Source organism: Meriones unguiculatus, chromosome 21 (genome assembly GCF_030254825.1).
Source record: "Meriones unguiculatus strain TT.TT164.6M chromosome 21, Bangor_MerUng_6.1, whole genome shotgun sequence".
In the NCBI taxonomy this organism is placed as follows: Eukaryota; Metazoa; Chordata; class Mammalia; order Rodentia; family Muridae; genus Meriones; species Meriones unguiculatus.
In genome coordinates this window covers 23762995-23780445 of record NC_083368.1, presented here as the reverse complement: position 1 = coordinate 23780445, position 17451 = coordinate 23762995, and the positions used below count along the sequence as shown (strand labels likewise).

The window sequence follows — 17451 nt, the reverse complement described above, 5'->3', positions numbered from 1 at the left end:
CCACACACACCTGAAGCCTACATAGTCACAAAACAAGAGTTTGCCCACATTATGTAGGACCATGAGGAAGATAATCACAAAGTTGATTAGGAAAAGGGACAGACTTATTCAGGAAAGATATATTACCCTTATAATTTAATTTGATATCAATGTTAGTATATTACTCATTTTGAATGAATGAAATGTCAATGATTTTAGTAAGCTATGAATACTTAGATTTCAATGTTGTACACATATACACAGGGTTATAATATTCATCATACTATTTGTTTATACAGGTGAAGGAGATACCACACCTACAATTGTCAATTTGGACCGTAAGTAGGATTCAAGATATAAAACATAATTGACTCTGTATGTGTCACAACTGATTTCATTATAGTCTTCAACAAAGATAGAAAAAAGCTATGAATAAATCTTTGGCTTACATGAAAATATTTAACAGTATAATAACATCTCTCCTAAAGTCCACGTGTTTCATTCTGTTTCACAGTTAAGTTCTGTGTATGTACGTGTGTCTGTAAAGGGGTATGTGCCCATTGGTACAGCAACTCAAGGAGACCAGAAGATGGTGTCAGATCTGCAGGAGCAGGAATTGTGCCTCCTGATGTAGGTGCTGGGAACTGAGCTCATGTCTTCTGCAAGACCAATATTGAAACATTTCTCCGGCCTCTATTTGCCTTAATTAATATGTATATATATATATATATATATTTCCATGAGTGTAGATGTGAAATAGTCATAAGATCTGCACATGACTTTGAGAAAAGTATTTATATGCGTTTTAGTTTGGGTAATACCATATACAATTGACCACACTTATATACATCAGCCTCCAGAAGATATGACAATACTAATGACAGAGATCAAGAGGGCAGGTTTTGGACAGTTCATAGTATGTATATTCTGTCCTGCCTTAAAGCTCTTTTCATGATCATGTGGTCTGTTATGTAAGAGATGACAATGTCTGAGATATTCATTTTATCGTTACAGCATCAATCTGGTGGAGGCTTATTTAAAAAATATTTTTCACATAATTTAGGCTTAAAATAGTCAAATATTGTGTTATTTACCCAAAAATAAATAAATAAATAAATAAAACACGTGCTGTGCTCCAGGCTGAGGAAGCAAGTGGAAATCTCATCTAGACCATGGACAGAGAACAAGAGACCAGACAGTGAACACAGCACAGGGTCAAGAAAACATCCATTCCAGAGAGTCTGAACTAGCTCATTTGGACATGATGGTCTGGTTATAATAATGCTGTTAATACACAAATTCCACAAATAGAATCCCAGTAAGTAAGGGATTTCAAAATTCTTGCCTCTCAAATTTAAAATAAACAATTATAGCTGTGTACTTTTTTTTTTTTTCCCGCTTTGGCTATTTCAGTGGTTCTCAATCTGTGGGTCACAGTTCCTTCACAGGTTGAACAAACCCCTTCACTGGGTCACATTTCATATATCACTCATACTAGATATTAACAGTGCACTCATAACAGTAGCAAAATTGCAGTTCTGAAATAGCAATAAAATAATTTTTTGGGTGAGTTCCCCACAACATAAGGAACTATTTTAAAGGGTCACAGGATTAGGAAGGTTAAGATCACTGGACTATTTTACTGTGTATCAAGGTCAGTGAGGGAAACGCATTAGTGCTGGATTTGAAAAATTTGTTCTTGGTGCTTTGTGAGTTAAGCTTTTGTCACTATCACTGTAAGCCTGTCTGCTTTTGGTTGATAAGCAAAGATGAGGATGGCAAGTACCACGGGCTTGATATACAGCTGTGGCTTATCTTCAAAAGGTTGTTTAATATAATCACACTAGTCGCATCTCTCTAGCTATCACTGAACTTAGCAAAAGTAAAAGTCACTGTCTTGACAAATGTTTTATGTGGTCCTATTCTTTTAGATCCTGTAATATCCTGTGCCAAAACGAAGCAGCTACGGGTTGTAAATGGCATTCCAACACAAACAAATGTAGGGTGGATGGTTAGTTTGAAATACAGGTAATTACAAATCACAATATTCTGAATATTTGCAAAACCATATTTTCAGCTTAACATTACAAGAAGATTGTGCCCCATATAAGACACTAAGCCGGGAACCAGAGGCTGATTTCTGTCCTTACCACACTGCACACCAAGGATAGTGTGATATGTGCACATGATAACCTCTGTATGTTTACACAAAGTTTCTGTTAATATTGATTCCATGTGACACTGCTTCTGATGAATTAAAAGAATATGACATAAAAAAGCTATCTGTACCTTAAGTCACCATGACAGCTGTGGTACATATATTAATTTCTAAATCTAGTATATTTCAAATGTATCTTCTAAGATGTTTGTAAATAATAACAGAAATTATGTGTTTGTTTTTAGTTTCCAACATCACTGAAATGAAAAATAGCAATTTTAAAGTGTTTCATTAAGGAAACTAATGATCTATTATAATAATTGGGTGGTTTTTATTTTGATGATTAGCTTGGACACAGAATTTGCAATAAGTATATTTCTAAAGGCTCTTAAAAATTACTCATATAGCGGGGTAGCCTTATTAGGCCAAGAGAAAGAGGATCCAGACAGTCCTGATGAGACATGATAGGCTAGGGTCAGATAAAGAGGGGGAGGACTTCCCCTTTCAATGGACAAGTGGAGGGGCATAGGGGGAGAAGAAGGAGGAAGGGTGGGACCAGGAGGAGATGAGGGAGGGGGCTATAGTCAGGATGCAAAATGAACAAACTGTAAATAATAATAATTTTAAAAAGAATTATTAATACTATCTATGTAAAATCAATATGTAGATTATATAATAGAAAAATTTAGAACCATGTCTCAAAATTAGATTTATATTTTTTTATATTCTATCTATATTAGTCCACAGAGCATTTTCAATCTAAGTTCTTAGTAACCACAGCTGTTTCATTATTTTTTCAAAACACACACTGAAGGGAATAGAAGTTAAGGCTCAATCTATACTGTCATCTTCCTGTGTGGTAAGCTATAAATAACTGTCTCTTCAGCTGAGAGTTTCTAGTGTTGCCCTCTGAAGCCCTGAGCAGCTGTTATCCTTGGAAATGTGAATTGGGGAACACTGTAGTCTTTCTACATTTCTGCCAAAAAGAAATGGATTTACAGATTTTGGAAATTAGCAAATAAATGCACTAGTCCTTATTCTTTTATTTATTACAATTTATTCACTTTGTATCCCAGCTGTAGCCCCCTCCCTCATCCCCTCCAAACCCAGCCCTTCCTCTACTCCTCCAATACCCCTCCCCTAGTCCACTGATAGGGAGGTACTCCTCCCCTTCTATCTGACCCTAGACTATCAGATTCTTCAGGATTGGCTGAATTATCTTCCTAATTCTTTTTTTAATGTTCCCATAACTTCATTTTCTTTTATTTTTGTATTAATTACAGTTTATTCACTCTGTATCCCAGCTGTGGTCCCCTCCCTCATACCCTCCCAATCCCACTGTTCCTCCCTCTTCTCCTCCCAAGCCTCTCTCCAAGTCCACTGATAGGGGCCGTCCTCCCTCCCTCTATCTGACCCTAGCTTATCAGGTCTCATCAGGACTGGCTGCATTGTCCTCCTCTGTGGCCTGGCAAGGCTGCTCCCCTCCACAGGGGGAGATGGTCAAAGAGCCAGCCAATGAGTTCATGTCAGAGACAGTCCCTCTTCCCATTACTAGGAAACTCAACTTGGATACAGAGATGCCATGGGCTACATCTGAGCAGGGTTTCTAGGTAACATCCATGTGAAAGCAATCATTGATGCCACAATCATGAAATACCACCCTCAGACAGAAGCACATTGTGTGTATTGCTCTAGTTAAGTAGATTATTTTCATTTTTATTGACAGTTCATTTACTTTTGATGAATGAAACTATAGGTTTTCACTAATTGGCAGGAAATATTTGCTTTTTTGTTTGCTTGTTTGTTTTTCTGCAAAGTCATTACTTGTTCTTTTTTCTTTTCATAGAAATAAACATATCTGTGGGGGATCATTGATAAAGGAAAGCTGGGTTCTTACTGCAAGGCAATGTTTTCCAGCTAGGTAAGGTGGTTTTTAAATCAATATTTACTTGGAAGCATTTAAATATGTCTTCTATTTTGATTTTGACATCGAGCATTTATTTTACAATAACTTAATCAGAATAAATGAAGCCATTTGGTATACTATAAATTAAAATAAATGTATGTGTGTGCGTGTGTGTGTGTGTGTGTGTGTGTGTGTGCTTGACATGGCTCGCATGTTGAGGTCAGAAGACAACTTGTGGGAGTCTGTTTTCTCCTTCTACCATGTGGGTCTCAGTGATCAAATTCAGGTCATCAGGCTTGGCAGCAAGTGTGCTTACTCACTGAGTCATCCTGTCAGCCCTTCCTTTTAAAATTTAATTATAAACATTGGCTTCAGTTATATTTTCATATTTACTGCTAATTCACTGTTTAGTATTCATTCAGCTAACTTTTTATTTTTTTCATGTTTGGCCTTGGTCTCACTTGGAAGAAATGTTTCTCTGCAAATAAAATCATGTCCCAACTTCCCACTTGCACTCTGTATTTCTTGACGGAAACTTTTTTTCTGATAAGCAGCAGGCTTCCTTGAGTCTCTGCATCTCTTTTTGTATGGAGAGACAGCTTTAGGACCAACCTGGGAATTTTTTCAAAGAAAATTGCATCAGCAAAGATAAGGAGGCTATCCATGGAGCTTGCTTCTTACTTCATATCAAGTGTTTTTGTGAAAAATCTTCAACCTTAATGATAAACCAAATATGTATACAGCTGTATAAAATTTACACTCAAATTGTAATTCATGTAAAGAACACAAGGATTTTTTTAAACATGTACCTTACTTTATAGTAAGTATAATATACTAAAATATTTCATAAACTTAATAAATAGCCTTTTAGAATTTCTGCAGCTTCAAACCCTCTGCTTCAGAGTATCTGTAATGTTCAGAATTTCCCTAACAGGCGTCTTGTTCTGTGTCATACTTTGTCAAAATTTAAATGTAGGTGTTTATCTTTATAATTTAAAATGGTGACATAAATTAATAGTAACCTCTAATTATAAATTACAGCTTGCATGTTAATTTTTTATCTAGAAACAAAGACTTGAAAGACTATGAAGCTTGGCTCGGAATTCATGATGTTCATGAAAGAGGCGAGGAGAAACGCAAACAGATCCTCAACATTTCCCAGCTGGTCTATGGACCTGAAGGGTCAGACTTGGTTTTACTGAAGCTGGCTCGGTAAGTTTCTAAAGAAGATTTCTTATTTTGTTGAACTTACAGAAATGTTACTTTTCAGCTGTGTTTATTTTTTTCTCTCACATGTACATTTATTATTATCTCATATTATCATGGGTCTATATTTATGTGGGCATATGTATGTATATATATATATATATATATAGAAAGAGGTATCATATGATTTTCAAATAGCAATAGATGAATTTTCTGAAATAGTCTTCCAGTCTTAAAACTGAACCTTAATAAGCAATTATTTGACTCCTTAGAAAAATCAAGGCAATAACTTTCTATACTGAGCTTTTGTTACAGGCTAGTACCAGGAAATGTCTCCTTTCTCTATAACCTGCCTAAGTTTTGGCAGATAAACGAATTAGGTCCTCCTTCTCTGCTTTTGTTTTAATGACAAAGGTACCCTTGTGTCTTCATACTGTGCATACATGTACATGTTTCTGTGTTGTTGTATCCTGCGAGTCCGTACACTATATCTTGTCTTTTCAGGCCTGCAATCCTGGATAACTTCGTCAGTACAATTGACTTACCCAATTATGGCTGCACAATCCCTGAAAAGACCACATGCAGTGTTTACGGCTGGGGCTACACAGGATGTAAGCCATGTTTTTTAAGACACAAGGCGATATAATAATTATTTGCTATATGAAATTTTCTGTTTATTGCTTTACTTGCCTTGACTCATGATCATTAACTATATTTTTCACGCCGTTCCAGTGATCAACTCAGATGGTTTATTACGAGTAGCACATCTGTACATTATGGGGAATGAGAAATGCAGTCAGCACCATCAAGGGAAGGTGACCTTGAATGAATCTGAATTATGTGCTGGGGCTGAAAAGATTGGATCAGGACCATGCGAGGTAAAACAAACAAAGAAACAAACAAACTAAAAAACAAGCTGTTCGATAAAGAATGTATCATCCAAGGCAGGCAGGTGGAGTGTTCCTGTAACCCCATAACTTGGAAGGCTGAGTCAGGAGATTTGACATTATTGTCAAGAGTCGTCTTAAAAACCAAAGTAAGGCAAAAAAATTAAAAGTCAATATCATACTTTCTTCTGTGTTTTCTGTTTATCTTTTTAAAATCAAAATGCTTGTATAGAAACCTATTCCTCAATAATGGAACTGTAGACATAGGCCTCTGTAACCTTTGTTCATTTTTTTTTTCAATTGACTGGTGAGCTAGCCCATGCTTCATTCACAAAAAAAAAAAAGAAGAAGAAGAAGAAGAAGAAAAGAAATTACAAGTACACAGATTAGTTTTCTAGTTCTTTTCTAAATTTTTCTTTCTTTGAGTCTCCTTCGATAAACCCTATTATTAATACTGAAAGATACATGCCCAATTTGAAGTTCTTCAGAGTGCTATGGGTAGGCTCTGCATTTTTCTAAAAAGTTCTATTTTTTTTTTTTTAATCAAAGGTCAACATTAGTAACTTTAATAGCTTGGTTATTTTTATTTGTTAAGCAACTGTTCTTACAGCTTGGCAGGATTCCAGTTCTTGTTTTACATAGACAAGCTGCTAAGCTATCATTTTAGATATAATTTGGAATGTGAGAAGTATGTTCTTCAAGCCTCATAGTTGTGGGATACTGGACTTCTCTGCGTAGTGAATTCAATAATAATGAAACAGTTGTTGATAGGTAAAAGAATGTATGTCTTAAGTGTAGAGTATAAGCACTGAAATATATGTGTGGCATATATATCTTTCTCTGGAATTTTGTTCCTGAAAAGAGTGTGTATAGGGAGGTATGAAATGTTTAGAGTTGCTCCAAATGATAGACTTTAAAAGGGTTGATTTCATGGTTCTATCGCTCTCCTTGTAGAGCTCCTGTCCCCTCTAGGTATTTCTATCTCCTCTTTCTTTCATAAGACTGCCTACACTCTGCCCAGAGTTTGGTTGTGAGCCTCAGCATCTGCTTTGATACCCTACTGGGTAGAAACTTTCAAAGGCCCTCTGTGATAGGCTCCTGTCCTGTGTTCTCCCTCTTCTGATGTCTATTCCATTTGCCTTTCTGAATGAGGATTAAGCATCTTACCCAGGGTCCTCCTTCTTGCTTAGCTTCTTCACATGTGGAGATTTTAGTATGTTTATCCTATATTAAATGTCTAATATCCACTTATAAGTGAATATATAACATGTGTCTTTTCACTTCTGGGATCCCTCACTCAGGACCAAGAAATCTGGTCCCAGGGGTCTTTTCTGAGACTGATACTCCAACCAAGGACCATGCATAGAGATAGCCTAGAACTCCTGAACAGATATAGCCCACGGCAGCTCAGTATCCAAGTGGGTACCCTAGTAAGGGGAACAGGGACTCTCTCTGACATGAACTCTTCTTGTCTGGCTCTTTGATCACCTTCCTTCAGGGGGTAACAGCCTTACCACGCCACAGAGAAAGACAAGGCAGCCAGTCCTGATCAGACCTGATAGGCTAGGGTCAGATGGAAGGGAGGAGGACCTCCCCTATCAGTGGACTTAGAGAGGGGAATGGGAGGAGATGAGATGAAAGAGGAAGGGTGGGATTGGGAGGAAGTGAGGGAGGTGGATACAAAGTGAATAAACTGTAATTAATATTTTAAAAAGTAAAAAATAATTAGTATTAAAAAAAACAACTCAGGAGTTTGGGGTGTAAAGTAAATAAATAACTCTAATATACTTAACAACAACAAAAGAACAACAACAATAATAATAAATATTTGAAGAGAATGACCCTAAATGTCTATATGGTAGAAGCAGCATGGCATCTACTGAAAATCTCGAAAGAAGGTAATGTTGAAAAGTGCCTGTCAGAAACCACTAGTGTATTATTTCAACATCAATATTATTACTATTATTACTTCATCAGGATTGATATATAAAGGTGTGTTAAAATAAAAGATTTCTGTCCTCTTTTTCATTTGACTACAGGTCTACCTTGATTTTCATATCAAAAATATCAATGGTTCCTTCTTCCGGTTCACAATAGAGAAGAAACTTTGTTAGCATTCATTTAATTTTTTAAATTACATCAGTTTTAGGGGGGAAAGAAGATAATCTTTCATATAAGGATGCACAAATACGGTCACTGTGTTCTTTTTATGTCTATGTCTGGGTGCTTGCATGCATTTATGTACACTGTATGTATGGTTGGTGCGCATGGAATCTAAAAGAGGTTGTCAGGGTCCCAGGAACTGGAGTTACAGGCAACTGTTAGTCACCTTCTATGTGTGCTAAGAACCAAACTGGATCCTCCGAAAGAGTTATCTTAAGCACTGATCACTCTTTCTAGCCCTGTCCCTGTGTTCTTAGAGGCTACGTGGCACACTGAAGTGATAAAGCACAGTCCTGACAGTTATAGATAACAAACTGTGTAGTATGAATAAATGCCTACTTACACAGTCAACCTTTGTATGTTTGTATGTATAGATACATGTATATATACAGTATATGCACAAGCTAATTCATTTGTCTCATGTCTTTACCTGATGATATAATATTGTTACCATATAGAATAGCCAGGAAATCATAGGCTACCCTTTATATATATTATAACCATATTACTAGTATCAACTGAGAGCAGAGGAGTATTTCATGCTTGGAAAGTAATTCCAAATTATATATAATTATTGTTTCAATTATAAGAATTTCCGACTTAAATTGTTAAGATAATCTGCTGAAGGAAGGGAAAGAGTGTTTTTGAAAACAAAAAGAGAAAACTTAATGAAGCTAATCATTAAATCATGTAAGTGAAAGTAGATTTTCCTTTTATTTTGTAATTCTCTACATTTTTCAAATGTTGATATTGAACAGATATTATTGAATGACTATCCCCACTAGCTGCAGGTCAACAGTGGATGCTATTCATGAATTACTGCTTTTACTTTCAAAATAAATTGGTTTCTTGTTTTTTGTTTTTGTCTTTTCTTCTTAGGGAGATTACGGTGGCCCACTTGTTTGTGAACAACACAAAATGAGAATGGTTCTTGGTGTCATTGTTCCTGGCCGTGGATGTGCCATTCCAAACCGTCCTGGTATTTTTGTCCGAGTAGCATATTATGCAAAGTGGATACACAAAGTAATTTTGACGTACAAGTTGTAATAATCGTAGAAGAAGCCAGTGTGTTTGAAGTACCCATCAATACATGAGGATTTCAGAGACTTCAGGATTAAACTTTCATCTAAAACAATCCTAAAACAACTACTTGAGTGTTGTGAGTGTGCAGATACTCATTAATATATGTGGGTGTTTTCTGTTGTTTGTTTTTCAGTGTTAATTTGTAAATGTTGAAGTGAATTAAGGTACCTGCAAGTGTAGTAACATATCTCCTGAAGATACTTGAATGGATTAAAAAATGGAAACTCATAGTTGCCAGATGATAAAAGATTTAAAGGAAAAGGTTAATTAGTCATTCTGTGCTGCTTTCCAGGTTAATATCATAATAATAAATAAATCATAAGTTAAACATTTTAACCCCATCGAAACAATTTATACCTTGTATTTTTAACTTGTAACCCTATATTAAATTATATTAGACTTCATATTCCATATGTTAGAGTTCATTCATTTTTACAGCATATATCCTGCAATACTCACACAACCATCCTTTTATGAAAGCACATGCCCGTAGCACATGACTGAGTACTCATGCACCGCATATTACAGTTTAAACTATGATGTATTTAGTGTAATCTCTAAATATTTTGGATGTATGTATCTATAGTTCTTCTAAACTTTAAATTTTTTGAGAGATAAGTGGGAATATTCAGGAAATGTACAAGGTATAAGTGACTGCCCCTTATATATATGGTAGATGACCTCCACTGGACAGTGTTTAAAATGAGGACAGTTCCCATAGGATAAAATAATGACTAGCCTTGATGTTTATTTATATTTATTGTCCTAGTTATGTTGTGTGTTTTCTAATTCCTAAAAACCAGAAAATAATATGTGTATTTGTATTATTTCTTTCCTCCAAATTTGGGCTACTTATTTATGCAGGATTTTAGTAGATCTATTTTCCTATAACATTTATTCAGTTTTCAAACCTGTGTCTTAAGAAATTTAAAAGTGTCTCTGTTTTTAAAAATGTACTTATATAAGTTTCTTTTAAAACTTGCTGCTGTGATTGGCTTATAGCTTATTCTCCTTAAGTTAAAAAAAATAACAAAAATGATTTAACATAAAAATGTCCATGTCTGCAAAGCCTCCTACATTAAGTTTTATTTTGAAATATTTTGGACGGAAAATATGAATATACATTTCTCAATCTAGAAAGTCTTAGCCTGTGAGTAATAGGAAAAATATGAAAGGAGGAACAAGATCCTCTATATTTTCTGGTTCAATTACCTTAAAAAATATAAGGCAGAGGCAGGCAGATCTCTGTTTGTGCCGGTCTTAAGCAAATCCAGTACAGCCAACTCACACATAGAAACCCTGTCTTGAAAAACTAATATACATATATAATTGATTCCAAAAAGTTGGGTATGTTATGAAGACATTACCATGTTATCTCATTTCTTTTAACAAAGCTCTTTCCTAGCAACATGAAATATTCATTTAAATTTTGTAATCTATATGATAACATTCATATTATACTTATTATTCTAATTGCTGTGACTAGTTAAGAGCTGTATATTTATCCAAAAGTAGGATATTAAAAAGTAATAAGGCAGCTTCTAAATTCTCACAGCCTTTGTGTATAAATCAGAACATTAAAAGTTATTATTTGAGCATTTTTAATCCAGGTTTCACATTTTTCAGATTGGATTCTCTTAAATTATCTACAGGCTGAAGGTCCAAACAGTGCCCCAATGCATGTTCCTCTCCATTCCCAGGGAAGAAATCCAGAAATTCTCAAACAAGCTATGACATGTGTGTGTGTCATATATATACATACACATACGTGTGCATATATATTTCCGATCATGTAGGTACTGTGTCGAGAAACAGTGGATGTGGGGAGACCCAGTGAATTGCCAGTCCATATCATTTTACAGTCACTAAACTTTTCTTTCCCTTTTGTAACTCATCATTTAAAAAAGACAGAAATTTCAAAGATATATTAGTAAGATATTAGAGTACATACTTTTCATACCTCCTTCCTGGGTTGTCTAAATTTCAGTGCTATGTGTAAATTATACTGACAGAGCTATTATGATAAATGCAATATCTTAACATACTGACATTTTACAATACTTATTTACTTATTTTGGTGTATTTTTCTAAGTACCCATGAAAAGAAAAAAAAAAAAAAAGAAATTACCTAGAAACAATATGCAGTCAAGTTTTCAGATACAATAAAATCAGTGTTTCTGAATTTTTTTAAGGTAAACAATTGTCAAATGTCAATGAACCAAACATGACTCATAGAGCAACTCTTCCCATGGGCTTTCCTTTGCAATGGGGGAAAGTCGATAGTGTTGATGGTGAACAAGATTAGGGGAAAGTATTTTCATCTTGTAAGCATCACTATGTATTGGATGGTTATCTATGAATAAAGTTCAAAGTAAAAAGAGAAAAAAAATTCAGCTTATCTAGAAATCTATATTATATTGTGTCATGGACAAGAGGGCCTTTTAAATTATGAGCTTTCAAGGCTGGTTTTGCTTTGACCAAGTAACAGTTACACACTGTTATAATTGTAGACATTTTCGTATGTCTGCAGGAATAAAACTAAAATATTAGTCATATGCCTCTGCTGTGCAGAGGGATGATATTCCTTTTGTATATTTCTTTAATGTTATTGTAAAATGTAAAGCAACTTTTACCTACGTACTGTGGGCAGGTCCTCAGTATAATGGTCTATAGTGAGTCAGTCTCTAGTATTAACAGGGCTCTTGCTTGCTGTCTAAGTGTTTCAAGCTACATGAATGTGAAACACTGGAAGGCAAGAAAAATAACAATAATGGCATGTGTTAGCAAAACTGTATTTTACTTATTCCTGTGGATATTTCTTGCTGGTACCAATGGTACTGTACAGAGTGAATGTTCCAGCTACAACATCCCCTGAAAAGAGCACTGTCAAGAATTAGGAGTCGCGGTCAGGCATTTTCTTGTTTCTAAAAAAAATTTTTTTTCACAAAACAAATGCTAGCTTTGTAAGTTATAGGACATGAAGTAGAAAAAGTCAATACTATCTCATGTTAAGAAAAAGCAAACCTTAAGTTGATTTACTGAAGTACAAAAATAACTACTTCCACTCACTGTGTGTATCCAACCACGCATTTTCATTTATAGAAATCTCTTTTTTTTTTTTTTTTTTTTTAAAAAAAAAGGGATTTGGGTAAGATCCATATCTGCCTCTTCCTAATAAATTATTTGCAGTGAATTACTCTTCAAATTAAGTCCGAGGAAGAATGTATCTTTCAAAATTCAACTGAAGTTTGTACCAAGAGTCTATTAATACAAACGAACGAACAAACCAAACCAGAACAAACGGCAAGTTCCCCCAGACCCTTACCTCTTGACAGTGCCGCTTTCCCATAGGTTCATTTCTGTTTGCACAGAAGGGCTTCTGTCTTTTGGAAGCCAAAGCCGAATACTGTGGATATTGCAACTTGTCAGCCTGTGTAAACAGGACAATGATAAGCTGCCAAATGAGTGGGATAGCTGCATGCTTACCCCCCAAAGGGAACACTGTGGTAATGACTTGTATTATAAATTCTCTGTAGTTAATAAAGTTGTTATTTTTATAACCGTGATTATATTATTATTCTTAATAATAATAAAATATTTTACCAAAACATATCCTTTCTCTTTTATAATTGTATGTATGGACAAATTTGTGATTGTAGGATCTTAAAGTGGAGAGGAGCAACAACTTGGATTTACTTGACAGGAATGACATACATTTTGTTACAAGAAATATTTAGCTTCTTTATAGAACTAAGTAAAGGGTGTGTTTTCTTCTGACTTCTTTCCAAGGCATTATCAGGGTTTGCCAGAAAATGATTAATATCTATGTACTTGAAAATATCCAAAGGTAAAATAGGATTATTTTGTCATTGTTTTGATTTGCTAGGAAACTACTATGCTATATTATGCAACTATATACAAAAAATCATAAATGTTCCGTACTTTCACATACTACAATGCTATAAAATTATCTTAAAATTTTAATTAATTTATGGCCTATTTATAGAGTAGTCAATGATTTTGCAATGCATATGAATCCAAAGAATTTATTTACCTCAAAGTGGAAGAACTAATTATTAATGTTCTAACCAGGACCTCCATAACATGTTGATTATTTCCAACTTTACCATACTGTCTCTCCCCCAACCAATGATTCTTAAAATAACTATTCTTATATAGATTCTGATTTCAAATGATAAATCTTACATATAACTTTATAATCAGAGTAAAACCACTAATCATTTAATGATTATGCTTAAAATAGAATATGAACACTTATTCATTTGTATCAGTATCAAGATGTATACGATGAATTAAAAGAATTTAGTTCATTCATCTCAAATCTATCTCATGTATTCTTCTCTTTCAAATAGAGTCAAAATTCTTTAAGAAATGACATTTGTTTAGCTTCTTTAGGACTATCGATTTTAGCATGTTTATCCTATATTATAGGGAAGATGCTTAATCCTCATTCATAAGGGCAAACAGGATAACCATTGGAAGTAGGAGAAGACAGGGGACAGGCCAGGGGCCTCTGAAAGACTCTACCCAACCATATCGAAACAGATGCAGATACTCCTCTCAACTCCTGCTAAATCCCTTCATATTCTTCAACAGCATGCCATTTATTATCATGACCCACTGAGGCCAATTAGTACTGTCTGTGTTTGCATATGTGCGGGCAGTCCACTGGGGCACAGCAATTAATCCCTATTTGTCCAAGACCCTAAAGAATCCCTTCACTCTGCATTCCCTTTGTGCTTTGGTCCAGGAGTCCTCCTATGATTCTCTGTCATTAATCTCCCAATAACACCATCCTTCAACTGAGCGGTTCTGAACTAGCTCTCCACACCTATTTAATCATTGGCAAGCTTCTCATATATAAGTAACAGCAAGAGTTTTACATTAAAGAGCCTGAGGTTATCTACTGCTGTTTACATTCACAAATATTTCTGTTGCATGTGTTATTTATGAAAGAAGAAATTCACTGTAAGCTATTGGTGTGTCTGGAATAACTAGGGAAGAAATTAGGATAGCATGATAAGGGTATTATTGCCTAGAGTATGTCTAGAGAAATAGGGAAGAAACAGTAAATTAAACCCATTTTATTTCATAGACTCAACAGAAACAATAGGTTATAAATTAGTTGTGCGCTAATCTATAGTTTGAAAATAGAAAACATTTAAACACGTGTAAGCACTACAGCAATACAAACTATGGATCTGTCACACAGTCCAACTCTAGACTGTCACTGGATCTTTATCTCCCTCCAATACTTTTGAATAATCAGATTTAAAATTTTTTTGAATTACATTTTATTCACTTTGTATCCCCCCTGTAGCTGCCTCCCTCTTTGCCCCCCAAATCCTTCCTTCCTTCCCCTTTTCCATGCATGCCCCTCCCCAAGTCCACTGATGGGCGGGGTCTTTCTCTCCTTCCATCTGACTCTAGCCTATCAGGTCTCATCAGGACTGGAAGAGCATTGTCTTCCTCTATGACCTGGTAAAGCTGCTCCTCACTCAGGGTGAGGTGATCAAAAAGCAGGCCCATCAGTTCATGTCAGAGGCAGTCCCTGTTCCCATTACTATGGAACCCACTTGGACACTGAACCGCCATGGGCTACATCTGTGCAGGGGTTCTAGGTTATCTCCATGCATGGTACTTGGCTGGACTATCAGTCTCAGGAAAGTCCCCTGTGCTCAGATTTGTTGGTTCTGTTGTTCTCCTTGTGGAGCTCCTGTCCTGTCCAGATCTTACTATTTCCCACTTCTTTCATAAGATTCCCTGCACTCTGCCCAAAGGTTGGCCATAAGTCTCAGCATCTGCTTTGATTTCACCTTACTCCCATCATAATGGCCAAGATCAAAAACTCAAGTGACAACACATGCTGGAGATGTTGTGGAGAAAGGGGAACCCTCCTCCACTGCTGGTGGGAATGTAAACTTGTGCAACCACTCTGGAAATCAATGTGGTGCTTCCTCAGACAACTAGGAATAGTGCTTCCTCAAGATCCAGCTATACCACTTCTAGGCATATATCCAAAAGAGGTTCAAGTACACAATAAGGACATTTGCTCAACCATGTTTGTAGCAGCTTTATTTGTAATAGCCAGAAGCTGGAAACAACCCAGATGCCCCTCTACTGAGGAATGGATACAGAAATTGTGTTCATCTACACAATGGCATATTACTCAGTAATAAAAAAACACGGAAATCATGAAATTTGCAGATAAATGGTGGTAACTGGAAAATATCATCCTGAGTGAGCTGTCCCAGAAGCAGAAAGACACACAGGGTATATACTCATTCATATAGACATATAATATAGGATAAACCTACTAAAATCTGAACACCTAAAGAAACTAATCAAGAGGGAGGACTCTGGCTAAAATGCTCAATCCCCATCCAGAAAGGCAAAGAGAATGGACATCAGAAGAAGGAGAAAACAGGGAACAAGTTAGGAGCCTGTCACAGAGGGCCTCTGAAAAGGTCTTCCCTGCAGACTATCAATGCAGAATAATCAGATTTTCAGTCACTGTCTTCAGACATTTTCAAATGTAACCCTCCTGGCCGTGTTAACCAGCTTTTCTCTAACATCACTAAACTTGCAAATTTTCCTTAGTTGCCTACGTGTCTGTAGCCTCATCACGCATCTACAAGTAAGTATCACCCATGTAGTCCTTGTCCCTTCCCATTGGTACTTAGTCATAGCTGGCCTATGACTTTTTGGGTCAGACTTGCTATTGGGGACATTTTTTTTTTTATTTTATGATTTTTATTATCATTTATTACAATTTATTCAATTTGTATTTCAGCTGTGGCCCCCTCCCTCAACTCCTCCCAAGCCCACCCTTCCTCCCTCTTCTCCCCCTATGTCCCTCCCCTAATCCACTAATAGAGGAAATTTTCCTCCCCTTCCATTTGACCTAGTGTATCAGGTCTCATCAGGAAAGGTTGCATTGTTTTCCTCTGTAGACTGGCAAGGCTTCATCCTTCCCAGGGAGAGGTGATAAGAGAGCCTGCCACTGAGTTCATGCCAGAGAAAGTCCCTGCACCCCTTACTAGGGACCCCACTTGGACTATGTCTATGGGCTACATCTGAGCCTGGATTTTAGGTCCTCTCCATGCATTGTCCTTGGTTGGGGTATCATTCTCTTCAGGGCCCCCAGGGCTCAGTTTTTATGGCTCTGTTGGTCTGCTTTTGGGCTCCTGTCCCCTCCAGGTTTTCTATCTCCCCCTTCTTTCGTAAAATTTGCCTGAGACTCAGTCTCTACTTCGATATCTCCATCAGTAGAGACTTTCAGAGGCCGTCTGTGGTAGGCTCATGTCCTATTCTCTGTCTTCTCCTGCTTCCAATGTCTACCGAGTTTGTCCTTCTAGATGAGAATTGAGCATCTTCCCTAAGGTCTTCCTTAGGTTTAGCTTCTTTAGGAGTACTGAGTTTATTATGTTTTTCCCGATATTATGTGGCTAATATCCACTTATGAGTGAGTATATACCATGTGTGTCTTTCTGTTTCTGGGCCACCCACTCAAGAGGATCTTTTCTAGTTCCCACCATTTTCCTGCACATTCCATGATTTCCTTGTTTTTAATAGCTGAGTTGTATTCCATCCTGTAAATGTACCACAATTTCTGTATTCATTCCTCCATTGAGGGACATCTATGTTGTTTCCATCTTTTGGCTCTTACAAATAAAGCTGCTACAAACATAGTTGAGCAAATGTCCTTGTTGTTAGTTGAGCATCTTTTGGAGATATGCCTAGGAGTGGTATAGCACTAATCCTAATTGTCTGAGAAAGCACCAGATTGACTTCCAAAGTGGTTGTACAAGTTTACATTCCCACCAACAATGGAGGAAGGTTCCCCTTTCTCCACATCCTCTCCAGCATGTGTTGTCCCTTGAGTTTTTTATCTTAGCCATTCTGATGGGTGTGAGGTAAAATCTCAGGTTTTTATTTTTATTATTATCACTTCCCTGATGATTAAGTACAGTGAGCATTTCTTTAAGTGTTTCTCTGTTGGGCATTATTTTTAATGTTCTTTGGGTTCTACTTAGTTTGTGCTTTAT

At 36.2% G+C, this 17451-nt stretch overlaps 1 protein-coding gene across 5 annotated transcripts in view; it reads left to right on the top strand.

Moving 5' to 3' along the window:
- Hgf (hepatocyte growth factor) overlaps positions 1-12992 on the top strand; it is a 69053-nt gene extending 56061 nt beyond the window's left edge. For all 5 annotated transcript variants that reach the window (XM_060373747.1, XM_060373742.1, XM_060373743.1 and 2 more), the window contains 7 exons: positions 279-317; positions 1911-2007; positions 3984-4058; positions 5109-5255; positions 5754-5860; positions 5982-6127; positions 9179-12992. In XM_060373747.1, the coding sequence (XP_060229730.1) occupies positions 279-317; positions 1911-2007; positions 3984-4058; positions 5109-5255; positions 5754-5860; positions 5982-6127; positions 9179-9346 (779 nt within the window). In that variant the 3' untranslated portion in view covers positions 9347-12992. The remainder of the gene's footprint in view (positions 1-278; positions 318-1910; positions 2008-3983; positions 4059-5108; positions 5256-5753; positions 5861-5981; positions 6128-9178) is intronic.
- Positions 12993-17451: the final 4459 nt, after the last annotated feature.